We start from the raw sequence: 24,065 nt of genomic DNA, 5'->3' as shown, positions 1-24,065 counted from the left end.
TCTGTATGCATGCAGACGTCTTACCTAGTCGTGGATCATACTGCCTCATTTGAACTTCTTCCACGCAGTCTGCTGGGAACCAGCCTGTCCTCCCTTTGACCGTGCCTTCCCAGAAACCACCTTCTCCAATACTCAGCACTGACAGAAAGAAAGAAAGGAGGGTCCTAAATCAGTCATAGTGTCATAAAAGTAAGTCGAGTTCTTATCGTTTGGAGGCTGTGGAGCCTCTAGAGTGTTGACACAGAGACAATGTAAGGACAAAGGCCTTTATAACACAGTGAAGTATTTAGGTTTTTATGATCCCAGTTCATAAATTATAATGTGGTGTGCAAAGATGGAGAGGGAAGAAGTGGGGATGGGGAAAATGTGTTTAGATTTACACTCACACACACTGCCCATGCGTGGTGTAGGTGTGGATGAGAGAGAGTGAACTGCAGAGCTTGACCCATGAGGAAGAGGCAGTATAGGCTGTATGCTGATCAAAACTGGCCCCTTAAATAAATGGGTTCAACCGAGTGTGCTTATATGTCAGACTTATCGATCACTAACACACACAGACCAAATACAGTTCAAAACAACACCTAGATTACATACCGCCCAATGCACCGTTGTACTGAAAAGGGTGTTCGTGTTGGAGTGAGTGTGACAGCTTGTCTGACATCAAAATAATGAAATGCCATAGTAATGCCTCTTTGTAAGCAGATGTAGAGAACACGCTGGCTTGGGCCTCTTTGCCCTAATCAACATATTAAAACTGATGCTATAACGCCCATCAAGCTTTGAATTAGAGACAGAGACAGAGGAGTAAAGAAAAAGGGGTAGAAGAGATTGCAAAAGAGAGCAAGAGGGCGCAAAGGAGAAAGAGAGATTCCTTCTTATGTTGCCCTGTGGTAATTAGAGATGAATGTATAGTTGATATTGATCTTCCCTGCAGGACTGAGCCAGCACGCTCATTTCTACAACACTCATCCATTATCCCAGCAAGCTAACGGACACACACACACACACACACACACACACACACACACACACACACACACACACACACACACACACACACACACACACACACACACACACACACACACACACACACTCTCTTTCCTCAGAGATCACCAGCTGGAACTGAAGCTTCGCCTGAGCAAGCTCTTCTTCTGAACGGGTTGCTAAGCTACGCCAGTATGATGCTGCAGCCACCAGACAGCCCACTAAATGATGTATTCTACGTCCTACAAAATACAATTTGGGCTGACATGGGGACGTCATGGTGATGTAACCTGGGTCAGGATAAGGAGCTGCATATTGGGCTCTCATATTTGACACAATGCTAAAAATGCAAACATTGCCTGTCATTCTATGGACTCCTTCCTGATTCAAATCCATCCCAGTCCAGGTGAGCGGCGAATGCAGAAACAATTCAGAGGAGAAGAGCGCGTAGACTGTGTGATCAGTCTTGTTCAAACAAGCTCTGTTGGAAACAATATGATTGTACTGCCGACGCTCAAAATGTACAAATTGCAAAAGATAAAAAGAAAAGCGGCATGCGTTTGATAATAGAGACAACACAAACTGTAAGCACTGTGCATTCATTAGGTCTTAGTCTGGCTGCTACTCTCCACAGCTAAGACACTAATGAGTGTAAACAGAACATGTTGTTTTCATGCAGCACTCTCTTTCACTGACCACTACAATCAACACGTCTGAGCCTGACACACATTGAAATCAGCATGGGTTGGAATATTGTGTGTGTAGTAATTCTTAAGCATGTTTTTTCTAATTAGCTGCATTCATTTGAGCCCGGTGACTACACTTACAAGTTCTTGAGGGTATAAAGTGGTCAGTGTTATGGAACATGAAGAAAGGACGTGACCAGATTTCACCCATTCAGACATTCACCCCTCCCTAAATATGCAAAGGCTTCACCTGGAAATGCTGAAAAATGTGTAAAGTGAATGACTCAGCTCATAACTTATCAATCAACCACTTTACCCCGTGTTGCATTTTTCCAAACCGTGAAAGCCATACAGGCCGTTTTGCGCTCGATACTTTTTGAGTCCTGACATTCAACTCATTGACTGGAGATGCAAATGCAGCAAATGATTCCGTGTCGGCCGCTCCCACACTGCGTTGTGGCTCCCGCGAGGAAAGGCAGACGGGAGGGGATGCCGTCTGTTTATTGACTTCCTGCAGTATGGAAAAACATGAAACTCAGCACACAGAGGACGCATGTGCTGATTCACCCCCCCCCTCACACCTACCCACAACTTCCCCCTGCTGGCCTCCTCACCCCCTTCATCATCTCCCCCTTCACTCAATCGCCCTCTCTCCTGCCACTATTTCCTCTTCTCATCGCCATTTCCGAATGATTTGCTGGTTATCTATTTGATCCTGCTCCTCATTACTCGCTATCAGGCTACTTTATTGGTATCCCTGCATTACATCCCGGCTACACTGGCTGTTCTCCACTGACGGTGTGGAGATGAGGTTATACTTCCGATTGTTCCCTCGCTCACTTCCCTCACTCCCTTATTCCCCCAACTACTAATCCATCATGGGCACCTGACACTAACTCTTGACAATATTAACAGAACGGATTCCTGAGCATCTACAAGCACAAGCTCAACACACACCGTCCAAGTCAAAAATGTCAAAAAGACTTGAGGTATCGATGCACGATGCACTTTTAAATGCCTTCATCAAATTGCATTCATACACAATATGCCCACATGCTCTCACACACAAATTCAAACTTCCCCGCAGTGTGTGTAGCGGCTACCTTACACTGCCACTCTGTTTTGGTGCTTGCCAGCGCTGTGTTGGCATGACAACTGTCCCTGTGAATCAGATGTGGGCTCACAGGAGCCAAGTGGCAGGAAGGAACTCAAACAGTGCATGTCTGTGCTGGAGGAGTTTCAATCTGCGTGCCGTATTGACGTTTCCTTCCATCCAGACGAGACATTGGAGCAGTTCCACGCTGAGAAGCCACAAAAGCAGTTTGTTGGAATACAGCCTGTTGACTGTACCAACCAAACGTTTCTCAGAGGTTTTTGGATGAAACTTTATAAAAAAAAAAGTCACAGGTAATAAATAAATTCAAATGAAGTGACCTGCTGACATCTGAATCATGGGTCACTCTGGTCACCATACTGCACATTATGAACTTGTCACAGTCCTTTGATGTTTACAGGAAATTAACTTTCTTTTCTTTTTTTGTCTAAACAAATTCTCTCCGTGCATATTTTGCATGTTTTTGCATGAAATTTAAATTAATAAATAATACATAAAAAAATGCTCCCTCTCCTTTTTTATTTTCTGAATTTGTGGTTGAGTGTTCGCTGCTGAGTCGAGCAGTCAGAAGTTTGTTCTGAGATTAAAGAAATTCAGATAATTTTTTTATGTGAGTATAAGGACCCTTTTTTATGAACAACTATGTAAAAAAAATGTAACTCTCACTACCAGGGGCCAAATTGGAGGAAACGTGTCCTTCCTAGAGAATTCAAAGCTAGTTTGTTCTACTCTGTTCTGCTCCACATGGGGGCTCTATTAGGGCTTTAACTAAACGTGTGTCTCCTCGTAAACCAATCAACACCTCAGCTGGACACCTCAGCTTCTCGCTCTCCTCCTGCACATCAGATCAGCTCTGTCTCGGCACCATCGCTCTGCAGAGGCCGTGACCCATCACACTGATTCATAATCGCCTCCACAGGTAAGTTTATGAGAGCAAAAACACAGCATATGTTTGCACGGACAAACAGAATCCCCACTCACAACTCTGTCAGCAGTGGTTTAAGACTGGAGAGACACATAAGCTGTGTACACACACTCTGTAATGCCGGGCTATTAGACAATGTGACAGCTCACTGTCATACGGTACGGTCATAAAAATTCACATTGTGTTTCCACAATGCGTTGCGAGGGAATGAAGCAGCAAGAGAAAGATGCTCCTGTGCAGCAATGACAAAGAGAGATCACAGGAAGCTCCTGGGAACGCTGACAAAGAGAGAGAACTATTTAACAGGCGCCATATCATTCATGACTGCCCAGGGACAATACGGTTGTGTATTTGTGTGTTTGTGTGTTCGTGGCTGGGTGGCTGGGGGGGGTGTGCTCCCTCTGAATTTAGCTTTTCTTTGAGTCAGTCACGACTTCTGGTACAAAAATAGCATCGGTGAGAATGCAGAGCTATTTATACTCTACACACACCCTGTCTGCAAGCTTCAGTGCATCCTAACCTTGAGTGCGTGTGCATCGGCGTTCGTCTGTGTGTGTATGCAGGAATGTGCCGTATGTGTGTGCGCACGCACGTACGCACTAACCGACTGAGCTCATTTTAATGCTTGCTTTGCTTTGCTTCCTTGCTTTAAGCTGAGTCATTCATGTTCTCTCTCTCCCCTCATATCCTCCTTTGAAGAACACCAACAACATACAGTACACAGTGAGGGCAATGGGTTTGAATGAGTGAATGAAGAATGACTAAATAAATGACAGCACACATTTTCCCAGGTAACCATGTGAGCATCAAACTCTTGTATTTGCCTGCGCACACAGACAACAAAGGATGCAGTTGTGCTGAGGGAAGCTGATGGCTATCTGCCAGTGATGCACTCACACTGATTCAGACGGAGACGGCGTGCAAGATTTCAGTGAAGTGGTTTCTTGTGAAAGGTGAAGGGAAACTGGAAACATGTTTGCTACGATTATTTATGTTATTCACCATTGTAATGGTCTTGCTGATTGCGAACTTGGACACCCACCCAACTGGGACACCCATGTCCCACAGTGTGACAGATTCAAAGGACACATGCCAGTTTGCTGCCCACCACTGACTTGAAACTGAATCTGCGTCTTGGATGAGCAGCAAAATGTCTTCTTTTAAAAAGCAAAAGCAGTTGCTTTGAACCGTGTCTGAAAGATGACCTGGATGAGCGAGAACCTTAACTGACTTTGGAAACCTTATCTGTCTCACCCAGCCTTTTCATTCATTCACTCTCCCAATTTGATCGGTGTAAAATAGGCATAACACCGAGTAGATATAGAGAACATACAGTATGAAGATGACACCATCTGCCCATGCAGGCACAGCAACTTTACAAGCAGGAACTTCACTGAACATTTCTTACACTTTCACTTAAATAAAGCAGGCATAACAGTTTGGAGAAACAACGGGAAATCTTTACAGCAATAAGCATGGTGACAGGAAGACACACTAGTTTCTCCAGCTTTTGATGCCTTCTTACACATTTCCAGTAAAACGTTGTAATCAGGCTTTTCTTTCATGAAACGTCAGTCTGTCAGACAAAACAAAGGCTGTCATGTGATTCTGTTTAATATATATCATTCCTTTGCTGCAACCTGCTATTTGCATGACGTCCGTTTCTCACTGTGACTCTGACTCTCCCTGGTTTAATGTGTAACATCAGCTATCACCATTCAGACGTCTGCCGCCCCCGTGCTTATTTTGATCTTCACTGAATCTGTAAGCGCATCACTTTTGCTTTTCTCTCCAAGAAACAAAAGCCTCTTTACCTCCACTATCCCACGTTTCTATGACCAAACTATCAGCCATCTAATTTACTGCTAAGGTACTAGAAAGAGGAGAGTCCATCAATAGTAGTTACAAATCAATAATTGCGATAAATCCCATTTGATAGAATTATGAACTCACAATATAAACCAGATCCTGTATTCACAATGTTGTCATGTCAAACTGAGTACAGCAAGATTAAGACATTCTGAAAATCAAGAACCTGTTATGATGATTAACTTATTGATTGATAATTAATGATTATTAACTACTTAAAGAGCTTCTAGGTGTGTGTGTGTGTGTGTGTGTGTGTGTGTGCGTGCGTGTGTATGTGTGTGTAAAATGCAGTGCAATATAAGATGAAGTTGCTGAGCAAAGCTTTTCTGAAGAATAAGTAAATATGTACAGTATTTCCGTGCCTCTCTCTCTCTCTCTGTCTGTGTGTGTGTGTGAGAGAGAGAAGGTGAGTGCAGAGAGCATTCCAATAACCAGAGTGGAGCTGTTATTAGATTTGGATCCCTGCACTCTTTATTAAACCTCAGTTCAATCCAATGTAATAGAGAGAGGGAGAGCAGAGTTGCATCTTTATGAAACAAAGGGGACACATCCAGAGACATGCAAACGCCCGCACACACACAGACACACACACACAAAGGAATAGCATAGGGAGATGAATGTGTAAGGTAGTGCAACGTGGATGGTCACTCCTTTATATATATATAAGTGTTAGCGCTCAGAAGAGAGGGGAAATGAGACATGGCACCGCAGAGAATGAGCGGCAGAAATAAACAATATATTCACAAGTTATAGGACAGCATGAGTAACAGAAAAGGAGAACAGCAGGTAAGCACAGGAAGGAGAAAACGGATGGAAGGGAGCATCGGGATGGCGGTCAGGAAATGAGGCGGTGTGGAAAAGGGTTGAGAGGACCCCAGAGTCGAGACAAGACGAAGGAGGGAAGGAGGGAGGGAGGGAGTAAATGAGAAGAAACAGGACTAGTCACACTTCTCTGTGTCAAAAGTGGGATATGGTAACGTGTCCTCAGGACTCCCTCTGCTTAGGAGAGGTTGAGGGAGGGAGTGGTGCAGTCGCTGGCTCATCAGTATTCAACAGAGAGAGCGAGAGACAAGGGGAGGGGGGGAGAGAGAGAGGAAGAGAGAGAGGGACACAGAGGAATACTTCAATGAAGTTCTGGGAAAAAATATGAGAAAACAAATATGGAGGAAGTCAGAAACATTCATGAATATATATTTATGAATGGCAGCAGACTCGGAAACAGGGGTTGAGAGGACGTAGAAAAAAGGCAGACCGAAAAGAAAGGCGGGGGGGGGGGGCGTTGTAAATTATAATGAGAGGAGGTGGAGAAAGGGAGGAGGGAGGGAGGGAGGCTGACTCAGAGGGATCCCTCTTCTCCCTCTCTGGCTTAAGGAACTCTACGTGACATTCCTCTTATTCATTCTCACTTGCTTTCATTCCATCTCTCCTTCTTTTTCTCCCTTTGTATCGACCCTCGAGTGAGGACAAAGACACAGCAGGCAGCCTCACAGCCATCCTCTGTGTTGGCTTACTCAATTACCTTTTTTTTTGTAACACATTCACAAGAACAATCACTTAACATCAATATGTTTGCTTGTGTTCATGTGCAGAAAACTGATCGATTACCTGTGGGACCCACCATTGATTGTCTGCCGATTGTTGATGTTGACATTAGGCTGTTTAATACACGGAAATGACTGTGACGACCTAAAGGAGAATGCCTGTAATTGGCTGAAAGATGTTTTTCTTTTCTGGACAAATCGGCACGAACTGGAAGGAGAGTTCAAGATAAAGAAGCTCTCGACGAGGCTTTTCACTGAGTAATCTAACAAACGAGGGCGGTCATTTTCCAAATAGCTTCTGTAGCTGACACCACAGTGTAAGGACATGGCCTTTACATGCTCATTTCACCCCACTGACTTTAATGGTCGCTGTGCAGAGGGAAGAGAAAGGGCCTGTTGCTGATAACCATCTGGAATCACTGAGTCACGCGGCGTTCATGCCTACATGTCCTGTGTCCAGTGTAGCGTCACGCTACGTGACAGTGATTATAAGTCAAAAGCTGATTTTGTTTGAATATGTATCTGTTTATAACTGTTTATGCAGCACCGTCATTGCCGGTCATGTTTATTCACACGCTGATTAACCCCCGCAACTGCAGCTTCTGCTGCCTTTTCTCATTAGCATTTCATGTGTGGCGATGTCGCAGTAAACTAGACATGTGTTTGGTAAACACAGGTTTTAATTTCACTGAGACGGTGGGAGTGGGAACCAACCTGTGAGATGCGGCTCACCGTATGGATGTGTTTGGGAAAACAAAGAATGAGCAGAAACAATGAGAGTGTAGAGGAGGACAGGTGGTGTGTGCAGCAGGGAGCAGGTAGGTGTGTGGGTGGGACCCTGCTGCTATTCTGATTGGACAGCTAGGCAGTTAGCTGTGACATCAGTGTCCTTGCTGTAGGCTTGTGACCCTATCTATGCAGAATCAACAACAACACACACACACACACACACACACACACACACACACACACACACACACACACACACACACACACACACACACACGCCTTGCAAACTATCAATGACCAATGAGTCCACTTTTAATAAAGTGCATGCCCTAGGGTCCCGAATGTGCTAACACTCTGATTTCTCCTGGGAAACGTGGACACACACTCCTAAGTCTCTCAACCACAACACACACACTTCCCATCAACCTTCATCATACACGCCACACCTCATTATTCCACGCCATGCCAGTGGCCGTTCCTAAGGGGCCTCGTTGAGTGACAGGTGATAGCATCTAACAACATATGAATACATCGATATGTCTAGAGCGACTGACCGTTAGAATAGTGTATACTACATGTTTGAACTGCAGAACAATGAAGCAGCAGAAAGGAATTAAACAGCAAGGTGAAAATTAAGTAATACGTGGAAGTAATATGTTAAAACACAGTAAGAAAATACATTCTCAAACAAAAAACCTGCTCTCAAAGTCATTCATATGCAGTTCGGAGGAGGAGGTGTCTATAAATCTCAAAGATAGAGCACAATAATAAAGTGTTTTCACTTACGCTAAAAGATTAAGATCATTATTTTTACTTTCACAAAGGCAGATAATTCAAATGAATAAAAACAGGAAATTAATCTTCTCTCCTTGATTTATCAGAGCTCGGCAGCATTCACATTTCATATGTAGCCACCAGCTTCATACGAGAGACTTCATTCATCATTACACAGCAATTTGTCTTATTGCCGATAACAGATCTCAAATGCTTTTCAAATGAGCAACGGATGGATTAAATGTACATAATGGGTGTGTTGTTGAATGTAATGCTTGGGTGTATTTTATACAGACAGCTTATACACGGTTCCAGAGCATTTCCAAGAATACATCCTTACATCCTTTCCTCAAAAGGAAACTTCACTGTGCTGTGCAGCTGTGTTAAGATCTGCACATTGCCAGGGCGCATGACGAAGATGATGAATTCACATCATCTAAGTCTCAGTAAGCCAGATTGAAAATGTTCAGCCTAATCTTTGCACTGGCCAATTATCTGTGAAAAAGAGGAAAACTGAGGAGAAAATCCCTCCCTCTGACTTCACAGAGGAACTTCCTGCTCAGAGCACATTTTTGTTTCAGTTTAACTCCATTTTTGCTTCCCGGTTTAGCTGAGGGCATGAGCGATGGAGGGGACACACACATGCTGGTCTGTATGCAGTTAAATATTCGTTATGCCTCTTTAACTTCAAGACCCTGAGAGTGAGGCTGTGTTGTCACATCTATTCTAACATTTACTTTTCTTTAGTTACTTTGGATGATATCATGTGGACCTCACACAGACGCTCTGCAGCTTTGTAGATCAGTGTGGGTGAACATTTTAACTCGTCCTGCTCCTCATTTTGCTTCTCAAGAATCTCAACACATATAATTAAAGAGGCCACATGTGCTGTCGTCTCCTCTGCCATCAGCAATCTGGTTTCCCCAGGCGCAGCACTGGGCGGTGCAGCCATTTTAACGTCATTTCAGAGAGGCAAAGCAAATGTGTTATTTGTACCCACAGTAAGAGTGTGAGGAGGGAGAAAGACGACATACTGGGTGAGCAATCTTCACCGGAATGAATTGGCCTGCCCTCTCCCTAAAACTGAAGTACATAAAGCTATTTCTGTCCACGAGTTAACGTGCACAGGACAAAAGCGATTTCTTTGGCTTTTACACGTATACATCCATACTGCAAACATGTGGTTACATGGCTCCAAGTGCTCTGAAAATCGTAGGTACTTTGACTGTAAGTGCATTAAACAAAGTGGGTTGTTATTTTTTAATGGACGAGATCCGTGATTTTGTTGAAGGGAGTGAAAAGATGCACTGACACTGTGGTGCCACGCTGCACTAATGAAGTGTAAATCCTTGAGTGGAAGACACACGGAAACAACTGCAGGGCATTAACTGCAAAATAAATGATGGAAAACATGAATTTACATTTATCTGCCCTGGACATGAATTAGAATGCAAGATTAAAAGAGACGGAGAGGGATAGAGAAGACACGGAAAGACATTTCTATGTCTGCGCGCATGTGTGTGTGTGTTGATAGTAGGACAGCTGGTTGCTCAAATCCTTGAAGGATGCTTACCCAACTTGTGGGAGGCAATTACTAACTCTATGCAGAACTAACACGCACACACACATTTACCGCACAAACACAAACAGGGACACATACAACTCGCACATGCACGTACGTACACACACACACACACACACACACACACACACACACAGCACTAGCAGAAAAAATAAGCCTTAATTAATTCACCCTAAGCTCACTGTGGGAAGCTAACAAAAACAGGCAGGCTCTCGTCCAACCCCATTTTTAAGTGTAAGATAAATACCAGGGGAACAACCAAATACATAGAAAAAGAATTTTAAGTAAATATATTACTAAAATGTTGCTTCTCAAAATCCAGTTGGCAAATTTGCTAAAAGCATAATTTCAGCAGTTTTATTTCTGTCTTGAAATGACAAATCTGAAATGCACTTAGCACCTGTTGCTTAGTAACGCACAGATGCATATGCAGTTAAGTCTTGTAAACTAGTAGCTGGGTGCAAAAACAGCATTGCTTCATATGTAAAAACATGTTGCCCTTGTTCTAATGACACAGGCGTATAATCCAGTATATACATACAATAATACACATTTATGTGTTCATGCACCTTCAGGAAATATTAAAAAGAGGCATAAGTGGTTCAATGGTGTGTTTTTAGTGTATCAGGTGTTCAGTATGCCTGCACTGAGTGGATGAACTGCTTAGTGTTCCCAGAGATCATAACAGCAGTAATAGCTGCTTTCTAAGCCCGGGATAATGCATAAAAACCTGTATGAGTGTGTTTGTGTCTGTTTAACTAGTCCAGGTATCCTCCGCTGCCTGTAGCAGTGTTAATATTCTGCACACACTGGGTGCGGCCAAAGCCCATTAATCATGTTTGTGAATGTCTAATCTCAACGTTATTTGTGCTGGTTTCATTTTCATGGCTGTCTGCAAGATTTATAATGGCGTTTGGAGAGGGTGCACATGGTGTGTGAGTGTGTGTGTGTGTGTTTGAGATGTAATACGCTGTTATGGAAGCATGCCCTTAAATGTGTCACCTTGTTGAGGAGAAGAATGTTCCAAACGTGTGGTTAATGCAAGCAGGGGTGAAAGCAGCACGATGACGCACACGTCTGTTCTTCTGAATGTGCTCTTATTTGCTTGTGTGTGTAGTCTGCACCGGCAAACGTGCGTTTTTGTGTGTTTGTGCAAGTGTGCGGAAAGCTTGACCGGGTTACAGTGGCATGTGCTCTTGTTTGTAACCATGGTGACTGGATGTGGCCTTTCAAGGGATGTCCATCCAGATGATGAGATCAGATTACATCAATGGAGGGGAAAGAGTAGAAACAAACAAGAGTGGTATGCAGGGGAATGAGGACAGAGAGGAGATGCTAGAGGGTGGGGGGGATGGACCCTGAGGACCTGTTAATGGAGTGTACCAAAGGCATCATCAAACACACACGCACACACAGCTGTGAGAGCAAAACAACAGGTAGATACACACACGCACGCACACGGAGATAGACCACGAAATTAGATAATCCAAGAGGAACTCGTCCAAGAAAAACTAATTTGCTAAATTTGACTGACATCAGCACTCACATACTCTCTCTCACACACTCACGAACACACACACAATCCCACGATACCAAGTGCATGCTAGCTGTGTCATCCGGCGGACAAACAGATATCATTACCCGAGTGTAACGCTCAGCTTGGAGAGCCGCATGTGGACACTGTGGCTAAATGGTGGACAGCAGATCTGTTAGTCTAGACATAGTCAGTCTGGAGACGTTGATCTCAGGCGGCAGACCAATGGGCGAACCATCACTGAACCAAGACTGGGAGTTTTTCCAAGCAATTCCTCATAATGGAGGCAGAAGTATATGTAAAAACACATGCTCTTGGGGAATTAAGTCTAGCATTTATTTCAGTCAGTTTAGTTAAGTGATGAGCAATTAAGACTCATCTGCTTGTGTGCAGGGAGGCAATGTGTGCATCTATGAATACTAGTCGAAGTGATTATGAAGGATGAAAAATCACATCAAATTTCTGATTACAGATTGCCTTGGCTTTTGTTCAAACAGCAGATCAGACTTACAGTTTAAGCCACCTTGTCATCCTTCTTTCAAAATCAAATTGATTAATTGTACCTTGATCCTCATCGTCATCCTCAGTGTCAGCTATGAGGCATCGCAGAAATTGATACACGGTGACTGAGATATAAATGTTTTATCATAAGCAAACTAATGAAATTGGAATGGTCAAACCCAATCTAGTCTAAGCAATATAACAAGCACATCACTCTGAGTACCGCAGTGTGTTTACGTCTCTGTAGCAAAGACCACAGCTTATAGATTTGATTTCCTTAATGGTCACTGCCAGAAACCTGTCGTGCCACATAGCACAATTGAAAAAACAACTGAAAAAGAATCTAGCTTTGCCTCAGTTTGCCAAAAATGCTATTTGGGTTGAGAAAGTATTTCTCAAATGGAAAATGAAGCTGTTTAATGCTGATTTTTCTCATTATTGAACGACAATACTGGTATTAAGGTACAAGCAAAAACCTTTTCCTGGAAAACATATGGAAGTCCCTTGCAGTGAACAAAAACCAACTAGAAATTATAATATTGAGGCAGGAAGTGACAAAATATGACTTGGAACCTGTTTTTTTAGTGGTATGTTACATGAAATAATGTACTATGACCAGTATTGCTATAAAGCTCTATTACCTCCTGAATCCAGATAGACATCATCTTCTACAAAGAGTAGAAAAAACATAAAATCATTACAACGGGAATTTGTGGGGTGTTCTAAAAGTTGACATTTATAAGAGCTTAGCTTCAAACACACAAACACACTTTACTGTGAGCTACAGCTGCTGAGAACTACAGTATCTCTACCATTACAACTTACATCAGCGATCTTCCGTGAACTATATTTTGTGACATGTTTTGCCTCATAAATCATATCGCAAACTCCCAATCTGCCTAACTAACAGGAGAGATAATAGACATTAAGGGTAATACACACGAAAGCAACACATCCAAGTCAACACACACCCACATTCACACATCAACACACTAATTAATGAGCTTTGCTGATTTTACCCTGTCTGATCACATCATAAAGATGGTACTCACCGATTAACGAGGGTGTGAGGACATTAACAGGAGGGAAAAAAAAGAGTTTGTGTTTATCTGTGTGTGTGTGTGTTGGGAGGCCGATTGGGTGCTAAGATAATTATCACGATGAATGATCAACATGAATGTAATGCGTAATCCAAATCAAAGTTAGCTTAAGGGTACAAACCGTGGATGATATTTACTTCACACAAACAAAAACTGAATCAGGGCTAATCAGCATCATTTAAGGTGACGATGTTCTTTGATTTGTTTGCCATGATGGTCAGGAGGTTGAGATGGGAGAACGTAAAGAATTAAATGCCCCTCTATCTTTTCCCCTCTCTTCCAGTAACCTTACCTCCTCTTGTCGTCCACTGCAAATGAGCCCTATTGCTATTAGCAACTCATCCATTTATGAATTCAGATTAGATGAAATGTATTATGTATCAAACTGTGGGTCATCCATCCCTAGAGGAAGTGATTTCTCAAGCTTTGTCTCTATGAACCAGGAGGGCAGGTCAGTCCCTGCTAGTTAGCAGTTAAATAAAATGCACTTAACTAATTGCTGAAACAGCCCTTTAACGCCAAACCGCAACCTACCCAGGCCATTTTCACTGCTCAGTGCCCAGTTGATGTCAATGACACACGTGTCAGTTTCTATCTCGGCACCACACCACCAACACCACAGTAATGGTGATGGTCAGTGTTGCATAACAAAGGCAGATGGTTTAGTTGGCTGGACTGTGATGCTGGCAGCCATGACAGCAAGCTTGTTTCCTGCATGGGCAACATGAAAGATGGTAAAATACTGTGTGCGGAGTTGTGGGTTCCAGTAAATCTACACAGATGACATCGCCAGCAGATCCCGGCACACTGGCTGGATTGATCCCATTTAGAATAACGTGTGCGTCAAAGTGTGAATCACAGTTTAAGCTAATGGTGAATCAGTTTGTTTTTGTTCAGCACAAAAACGGTGTCATTGTCTCTTTTAGTGACGGCAGCAGAGTTTTCATGAGACACGCAGGAGACCCTTGGGGAAAGGCATCATAGCATACAGAGACAGTTTGACTGGTAAAAGGTTCGAAGATGTGAGAGGAGACAGAGGACAGGGGAGGGTGGGAATACTTCACTATGTATTGAGAGAGAGTGAGAGTGTGAGGGTGCGTGCAAAGCGTGTTCGTTTGTGTGTGTTGAAGTGTTAAAATTGAAATTCCAAATTGAACCTTAATGTCTACTTCTTATGCCTCTGTAGATCTGAAAGGGAACATGAGGTGTCTGCTTGAGTGTAGCCGCTCACCCCGGCCTCTCTGAGGACACGAGGGAACTGTTTCCATTACTACTAATATGAGTTTGATCCATGGTGATGTATGTGAAGAGTCAGGATGCAGGAGTTGTGGGGGTCAAAGTGGAGCTCGGTGCCTGTGGACAGGTGATAAGAGGGTTGGAAGAGCTCTCGAAGAGGAGGAAGGACATGGTGTGTGTATGAATACCAACAACCAATAGCACACAGGAACTATTCTAATTTGCATGCCCTCTACCTTTCAGTAATCATCTACATATTGAAATTGTACAAGCATCTCCAGTGTGTTCAAACAAGGCCAAGAACTCACTGCTATGCAATGGGGGAGGGGTGGTTGGACGGAGACACTGAGGTGTCTGGGAGAGATACAGAGTGAGAAAAATATCATGGAGTTTACCTTCTAGGTCATTACAGTCATAGTCTGGAGTGAAGCATGGATGGGGACAAAAGCACACACAACAAACACACAACAACACATGAAAGCGAAGCCAGAAAAAAAGCACATTTAAGATTATGAATGATGTGGTATTTCACAATGTAAAGCTCAAAATGACTTGTTGTGAAGTTATGCAACACACCTGCTTTGGGGTCTACACAACATAATGAGGTGATGGTTTGCTTTGTATCTGAAAGAAGCACTGGAATGTCTTTGTCTTCACTTTGTCCTGTGGCGCCACTTTTATTTATGGAACCAACAACCAATGAATGTTCCTAAGTATTATGAGTTACAATAGCAGTTTGGAGTGAGGTCATATTATCTATGGTATCATGCATATAGTTGACACCTACCTTTGACCCTCTCTCCACGGTTGAGCTGGATCTCTCCTTCCCCCTGTGGCGTGTAGGGCTTGACCACAATGAAGGTACGTCCTGGGACAGCACTGTAGAGTTTCCGTTTGGGGCCGCGGGGGCCTGTCAAGGCTGGAGGGGTGTGATGAGGGGGGCTTGGGTCTCGCTGCACTGAACCGGGGCTGTAAACAAACACATAGGTTACTGTGGTGATTCCAGGGAGCTGGTAACTGAAGCCCGTGGTCACCGACATGGTCGTCGGCGGGACAGCAACCCGGCGTCACCCCCTGGTTGTTATGACGGCCAGGGAGGGTTCGAAAAACGAGTGCCAGTGTCTGCCAATCAACAGTCAACAGTCAGTGTTCCATGGGAGAGCCATGAGAGGAGAGTACATCCCTCCCAAGCCCGCTCTCCCCTCTCCTCCACTTCTTAGTCCCTCTTTCCTCCCTTTAAATCTCACACAGTATCCTTCTTGCTCTCCTTTACCTCCTCCCTCTATCTCTCCCCTGGGCCCGACATCCTAACCGAGGCAGAAATGTTTCACGGTAAGAGCAACTGCACTGTTTCCTTTTCTCTGTGTGTCTGGAAGCCCCACTGAGTCAAACACATCCTGAGTTGGGGCTCCAGCAGATGCCCCCTCCAGACGAGGACAGAGATCCCTGCGAGTCCCCTGCTCCAGCTGTTCCAGGCTGGGCTACAGATCCTGCCTTGTCCTTGGGTCCTGGTTCTCCTGCTGTGGAGAAGAGAGACTCGGTCTGCTCCCCAACTCCCGCTCCTTCTCCCGGGAGTCCCACCGTGCCTGCCTCTCCTCTCCCCTCCACCCCTCACACACACATGCTCGCTTGCACACACTCACACACACTCTGGCGATGCTGCTACTACAGCTACTGCTGCTGCTGCTGCTGCTGCTGCTGCTGCTGCTTGTGCGCTCCGTGGCTCCCCTCCCCTTTGACGGATCGCTCACACTCGCACACCACAAGCCCTCTATGTGCATTCTACCCGCACACACAGCCACATACACAGACAGCCCCCTCCACTCTCACTAACATTGCACCTCCACTAGCATGGCATACGCCACCACCTGCGTGCTGCTAACACACGTCGATGACACACACATACACTCGTCCCATAGCACGATTGATCTCCTCCTGCCTCTCTGCTTGTAAGCGTGCATGCGCCATGGCTCCCGGAGGCAGGCTGAGAGTATGTGTATGTGTCCATGCGTGTGTGTGTGTGTGTGTGTGTTTGTGTGTGTGTGTGTGTGTGTGAGTGTGTGTGAGTGTGTGCAGTGGGGCGGGGGGGCAAAAAGCTCCAGCCCATTTGGTTTAATTGTTGCTCCTCCCTCTTTCCCTTAGCCTTGAATCACCTTCTTCCTCTCTCTCTCTCTCTCTCTCTCTCTCTCTCTCTCTCTCTCTCACTTGCATTTCACCATCTCATCCAGCTCCTCAATTTCTTCGCAGTGCATCTCACTCTCTCTCGCTCTCTCTCTCTCATCTTCCCCCTAGTGGTCAATTCTACTACAGCAGAGTCAGAGCTGTGCCAAGTCTTCATTCATCACTTCTTTTGCCACCATGTGTGCTGCGTTCTGCTACTTATGTAATTTCTCTTTAAGGCCAACAATCATATGCAGTTTATAAACATGTGGTAGAACATTTGATTACTGCCTTGCACATGTTTCCACAAAACGGTATGTTGCTATGGTTTTAAGTAAAATCATTTTCCCTTGACTCAGTGATCTTTCCATTGACACAATAAACGACGAAGATGCCAATGAAGTTTGATAGCATGACTTAAAAAGCAACAGGACAGAAGAGTACAGTAGACTGGGTAGTAGATGTACTAGATTACTACTCTCTGCGACAGTTTTAAGAATGTAAATCAGCTTTTCTACCTTTCTATCTAGTGTCGCTGGGTCTCCCCTCATCCCCCCCTATGTTGTTGAATCAATCACTTTATTGCCTCCGTTGTTGTATTCACCTCAGCCCCAGCTTCCCCCTCATTTCCCCTCTCAATCTTCTGTCTCACCCATTCCCTTCATGCTACTCTTGTTTGTCTCATTCTCTTCTCTTGCTTTTCCTGCTCGCTCCCCCCTTTTCTCCCCCTTTCCATTGAAACAACGGCTTGCTGACGGCTTTCCAATTACTGCGGGGAAGGAGGGGCTGGGATAGCAGCCGCATGTTAATGTCTGAGTCGAGTACTGAACATCAGCAGACGGAGCAGGGGGGAGACAGAGGGTGAGAGAGAGAGATTAGCCATCTACATCCAAGTGACAGAGACAACCAAAAAATAAGATCCCTTAAAAAGATGTCTAGTCCATGAGTCTAATCTGCCTCACACACTCACACCCCACACATACAGTATATGGAGCTCTTGTTTACAGCCAGCCTGGTAGGGTGAAGGTGATGGCATTATAACACCATATCACCTTTGTGCCTCATCATTAATGGCCTGGTTTCGTTTCAGGAGTCAAGACCTAATTTAGCAATTTCACATTTCTATATGGGTTCTATCATTTTTTGATTTCTCATACTGCACCACTTTATACTACATTCAGTATGTTTAACCATCCCTTAATTTCTCTCGTTTGTTTCACTCATTTCATTTCTCTGGTGCACGACTTTACTATTCTATCTGTGCTCTCATAGGAATGAAGCAGAAATTGAAAAGCTTTATTTGGAAAACATGGAACCCAACCAAGTGACAGAGGAAACTTTTTCTCCTATAGTGATTGGAAGAATTAACTAAATCAACTAATTTCAGATTTATTTCCCATTGGCACTCCACATGAGTAATGTGACTAATAGTGTTCAAGCCTGGCTCAAGGGTGCTTCACTGTGCTCTTAGGTTTAATGAGTATATGTGATAATATTGGACAACGACAGAAAGTATTGTCTGTTCTGTCTTCTATCTATGTATAGATGTTTACATGGGTTGTATTTTTCAGACACAGATTCTTCCTGGTGTGACAGCATTCCATCACTTTCTCTCACATGCAAAGCTATGCTGCATTTGACACCAAATCTTTTACTTTCCTTCACAATTTCTGCTCTTTTCGTCTTTCATGTCCTGCACTGTGTCTCATTAGTGTCTTACCCAGAATATAGATCTATTACACAAGTACACACACGCAAGGTTCTAATGCAGTCCATCACACAAAGCTATATCTATCGTTTCCAAGGACACCAGCCCTGCCTCTGTAACGATGGCAACCATCAATAAAGAAAAGGAAAATATAGCCAACAAAATGCACTGATAAGTCAATAGTCTGAGCTTGTGTTTTTATAGGAAGATGAATATCATATCTTGGCAGGAATACTGGATTTGTGCTTAAAATACATGGATTATTGTCTCTGTTATATTCTTTCCTTGTTCTCATCTTTCTTCTCACACAATAATCCTACTGAAAACCCGAGTGCAGTGTCGTAGCTTTATCCTATCATACAAACACGGAAGGAGAGTTTCCTGCTTTTCCAACGCCTACGTAGTGTTAATAGCCTCATTAACCTCTGACACATGTTTTAGTCATATTTACTCCAAGTTTCAAACAAACGCACTGCTCCAGCTTAGTAGTTAGAATTCATCAGCATTCTTTGTTTGACTTTGCCTCTTTCATAAATATGCATGTGTGTTTGTTTGGATGTGTATTACAATGGTGACAATCTCACAGTCTAATCCTATTCACAAAATATAATGCCCATATAAGCATTCTAGTTCTTTTTAGATAAAACAAATGGTTTCAAATTTAAAAGTAAACGCTCAACAAAAGCATCTACAAATGATCTGAAATAGAATAAATAGAATATAATCAGAATGTCTTTAATTCTGATAGATTCCAGACTAGAAAGTGTTTCAAAATACATTTTTATTTCTGCTTTGAATTGGTTTATCTGTGTTTCCTTTTACCAATTTGCATTCATGAATAAAACATTAAAAATAAAATGACTGCTTCTATCAATATTTCACTTGACTGTTGTCTTTAGATGTCTCGTGTGGTGTTTCCTCTCTTGTGACTGTCAGTTTCCCAGAGTTCACAGCACCAACTGCAGCCACAAAGAACAGCGGCTGCTTGAGTCCCCTTTTAAGCACATCTGCACATTATTTGAGTGGACAAAAGCAATTTGGTTTGAAAGGTTGAGCACGAGTGGAGAAAACTTGTTTAGATTCTTCTTGATCTGCCCAAAACTTGCATGTTGATGTCTAATATAATACAAGGTTAACATTTCCTAACCCTATATGCAAATTCACTGACTTTTATCTCACCATCTGCATTTTTGGGAAAGGATCAAAGTTGAGATTATTCCAGATAAATGTCATGAATATATCAGCTATCAGAGGCTTGATTAGGATCAATGAGTCCATTGAAGACAGGTTAACATTTCAGCAGCTCAATAATGAGGCGCGCTATTTCCTTTTGGATGTCAAAATCTATGAACTGCCTGTATAACTCTGAGGACACAGCTGAAAATGTCATTAGGTGCCATTTCCACAGACGCTATCAGAGCAAGAAACTTCACTGTAGCATTTTCTCACATGACTGCATAGCCTCCTCAGGTGAATGGCTTTTCCCCCTAAACAACCCTGGACTCTGAGGTGAGATGGGCCCATTATAAACACAGTCATAATCAGCATCACACTTGCATCCTAATGATCATCAGTCTCTTCTTGCTTTGCTGCACTTGAATGAATTTGTGCTCTCTCATTCTTTCTCACACAGGCTGGGAGTGTTTATGGCAATCCCAGAGTGAAGTAGGTGAGACTCTGCTCGTCGGGCAGAACATATTAAGGTTGTGCACAGGCAAATGATGTTTGCGCGTAGACAAGTTCTGCTATGCAAATACATCACCATTAAGAGGGACATTAGCAGGGAGGGGTCAATAGATGTGATCAACACATAACTCTGAGCTGCGCTTCAATTTGAGACAGGAGAAGTAGATCTAATAAGATTTAGTCTTATTAACTCTAATTAGAAACCATCAATGCCTCAGCATCTTCCTCAGTCTGCTTCTCTATCTGCTTGTGTTCATTAACCAAAGCAGATAATGATATGTGTTGTTCTCTTTATTGATTGCTCTCCTCTATTACATCGCTTGAAAAATAATTCCAGTCAATGAAATGCATGAGGTCGTTGTGATCACAAAAATCCATGACTATGTAATGATTTTTTAATTTTACTCAAGACAGAATATTTATGTAGAATACTTGCTCATTAATACTCCTCATAAGCATTCACTCTAGGTACAAGGTTGTGTGTGTGTGTACTGTATGTGCACACAACAAGTGTTAAAAAGCCAAACAGATATGATGTTGCATATATGAATTTTGAGGAGGATCGATCAATGCCTCTTTGCTTTGCCCTTCTTTGATGCGAATTCTCCAGCAAAGAATCACTGAACTCTCCTCCTCCTCCTCTTCTTCCTCCTCATCACTATTCCCTTGGCTGTGCTTAGACACCATGTATAATCTACACACCAACAGCCATTAGTGTGACTAATGCAGAGGAAAAAGGGAAGCAAAGGAGGTGTGATAGAGGGAAGAACTGAACAAAGGGAGACAGTAAAGGTGTGGTCAACAGGACACCTGTCTGTTCTCATGATACATCTCAGTGAACCTCAAATGAAGCTGCGGTCTGCATGTCATTTGAATTAAACACAAAATACACGGTTGAACCTTTCAATGCTGTTTGGCAAATACAAAGCTGTCCCATGATCACGAAGAAGAGCAGCAGGCAAACAGTTTCTTGCTCAAGGACACTTTGGCTTATGGCCACAACGGCACCCTGTTGTGTTGTGATCCTGGGCTGCGGCAGAAAAAACGGTTTGACTGCTGCTGTGACCCACATCCAAAAGGAATATGGTGTGAAATGACACAGAATACAGGCGAGCAGAGATGCTGGAGGATGAGGAGAGTGTGCACATTGTAATATTCATGTGCATGAGGTGTGTGGGAACTCTGCCACATCATCATCTTCATCCGCCGAGTTCTCAAATCATATTTTCCATTACAAAGATTTAGTCAGGCTTTATTCACACTGCTATGATTTAATCTTCCCGTGGTGTGAATAATTTGTTTTTCTTGGTGTGCGACCTCTGCACCTTCTCTAGTGTTTCCCTCCAAATGTCCTGCTGAAGCTGGGCCAAGCGATAGAACCCTGGCAGCACCAGCACACGCAAGAGAGGGAAGGAGTGACGCCGTGTTCCACAGGAACTTGCTGGAGTCCGCCGCCGGGCAGGTTGTTGACTGGCCAAGCTAATTTCACACTCCCCTGGTACTCACAATGCCCCTAGAGTTACCGTGGGCATAAACAGAAGGTCAGAGAGAGAGAGAGAGAGAGAGAGAGAGAGAGAGAGAGAGAGAGAGAGAGAGAGAGAGAGATGGGGGAGAGATGGGGGAGAGATGGGGGAGGGGGATGCAATTTTAGATAGAATATTCAAGGGCGGCATCAGTCTCACTCACTTGGGTACAAGTTCTGGCATGGAGACCAGCTGCTCCTTTGGGGCATTTTGTACATTCACCTCACTTTGATGGTTGACATCAGGGTAATTCGCACTTAAGAAACAAGGTCTCAGCTCCCCGCGTACAAAGGGCCATTTAGGCCACGACACAGCAGACATACTCGACCTGCCATCCTTCTTTTTCTCTTCCATTATCTTCCCTTTCCTCACAGTCTGACTAATCCACCTTGTATAACATGAGCACAGCCAAGAGCCCAAGATGTGTATCTCTCTCAGTGAACGTTAGGTATAGTAAAGGTATAATCTGTGGAAGCGCAGCAGGAAAACAGGCCTATTTTGTCAATTACGACAGATGATCCTTTTTCATTATTAAATGATTTGACTTCATGACACCATTTAGTTTAGATGTAACATACATTATATGGTCAAAATTGTTGGAACTTTCATGCCATCAAAGCATCAGAAATAATCAGTAATCCTACATTGTGTGATGTGTGCCTATTATGTGATTCAATAAGAAGATGTTTGTGTATGCAGCTATGAATGACAGCATGTGTGTGAGTGTAAGAGAGAGAGAGTACGACTTTGACACATGGAGTGAAGTGAATATTAGAGAGAGAGAGAGAGAGAGGGAGAGAGAGAGAGAGAGAGAGAGGGGCACAGCTGTAGATATGACTGTATTGCAATTGCCCTGTCAAACATCAGACAGCATCACCGCCTCATACAAACACCCACACACACACACAGACAAAAACACTGCATGCGTGACAGAGGAATCAAATTAAATGTGCGCATAGGTGATCTATGAATACAATAAAAAGGCTAGTAATAAAAACGTTTCTGTAAACTCGTTCAATCCATCGCTCCAAGATGTGATCAGAGCCCAAGTTTACAGTGCAGGGCGTCTAATGTTGCAGTGTACACGGGAGCAGATTTGTTCCAGAAACCCATCAGCATAATAACTGCATCTGTAGATTTATGTATCAACAGAGTGACAAGCTGTTTTGAAGCGAGTGGCCTGTCCAATGACATTACTCATAGCTCTAATTTCAGAGTATACACACTGCCTCTCAGACTCGCTCTCTCTCTCTCTGACATGCACACACGCAAACCTCACAGCTTGAGCGTATTCAATTGCTCAACATGGTGATCGTAATAAGCCGCCCTCCATCTGTCTCTGTCTAAATGCCGTGCACATAGTTTGCGTGAGTGGGAAAATATACGGTGTAGACCAGACACAAGCATACACACAGACTGGGAGTAGGTTGTTTGGCCTCTGTCCTCTCAGCAGCACAAATGCTGTTTTTCAGCCTAGTTTGTTGTATTAACAGGGCCACTCTCTGTGCCTGACCCACACCACACCACCACTCGCCATTGCCATACCCTGATTGAGCCTCCAGCCACTCATCACATCAGCCACACACAGGTCAGAGTTTTAATCTCTTGCTGCAAACCAAATTCTGAATGTACACTTCCAACAGAAATTATTAGTAAATTACATTCATATGAACCACAGATTGATGAATAAATAAACAAGATACTGCAGCGATAGATGACGTGTCATGTTTACCACCAGGAACAGATGGCAGCAGATGGAATGACAAGCAGAATGACAAAGCATGCCTGGTGACTAACCCATGATTCAGACTGATCACTTGAGGGTTTGTGCTCTGCAAAAGTGTTTTTAAATATCAAACCAGGTAAATTATTACTAATCACTGACTTCTCCTGACATGACATGTACGGAGGTGACTTCATAGATAAATACAGAAAAGTATGTGCATGCATCAGACCCAGTGTTTGTGAAGCCCTATAAAAGCTCATTAAGAGGTACACACACACACACACAGTCTGCCAACAACAGAAACAAAATCACACAAACCTGAGTCTTCCGCGAGGGCCGTGTCCAAGAGGGTATCCGTGGCTGTGGGACCTTCTGGGGACCGGCTTGTCATCTTCGTGCATGTGATGGAGGGAAGGTGATCTCGAATGCGAGGACCTGGAGCTGCCGGTACTCTGAAGGCTGCTATCAGGAAGTTCCCCATGACGGCTCTGAACACAGAACAAGGAGAGGAGGCGACCAAATGTGATACGCTGATAAGATTGTATCTATGATATTATGTCAAATATATCTTGGGTTTCTCAATCTGTCTCTCCTGCAGCTCTCAAGATCACATCATAAATATAAATGGAGGCAATCTGTCACTCTTAGATACTGTACACATTGAACCCATCTGCAGCCATTAGC

The 24,065-nt window shown here is 43.6% G+C and overlaps 1 protein-coding gene across 4 annotated transcripts in view; it reads right to left on the bottom strand.

Moving 5' to 3' along the window:
• The window catches only part of shank3a (SH3 and multiple ankyrin repeat domains 3a), a 151,078-nt gene that overhangs the window by 31,782 nt on the left and 95,231 nt on the right, over positions 1-24,065 (bottom strand). For all 4 annotated transcript variants that reach the window (XM_076142111.1, XM_076142107.1, XM_076142108.1 and 1 more), the window contains 3 exons: positions 23,700-23,869; positions 15,366-15,547; positions 25-138 (listed from right to left, as the gene is read on the bottom strand). In XM_076142111.1, the coding sequence (XP_075998226.1) occupies positions 25-138; positions 15,366-15,547; positions 23,700-23,869 (466 nt within the window). The remainder of the gene's footprint in view (positions 1-24; positions 139-15,365; positions 15,548-23,699; positions 23,870-24,065) is intronic.

The sequence above is a fragment of the Genypterus blacodes genome, unplaced genomic scaffold (assembly GCF_046128005.1).
Source record: "Genypterus blacodes isolate CSIRO-AG114 ecotype Tasmania unplaced genomic scaffold, CSIRO-AGI_Gbla_v1 ptg000021l_1, whole genome shotgun sequence".
Classification (NCBI taxonomy): domain Eukaryota; kingdom Metazoa; phylum Chordata; class Actinopteri; order Ophidiiformes; family Ophidiidae; genus Genypterus; species Genypterus blacodes.
Note: the sequence above shows the minus strand (reverse complement) of the source record. Positions and strands in the feature narration are given on the sequence as shown.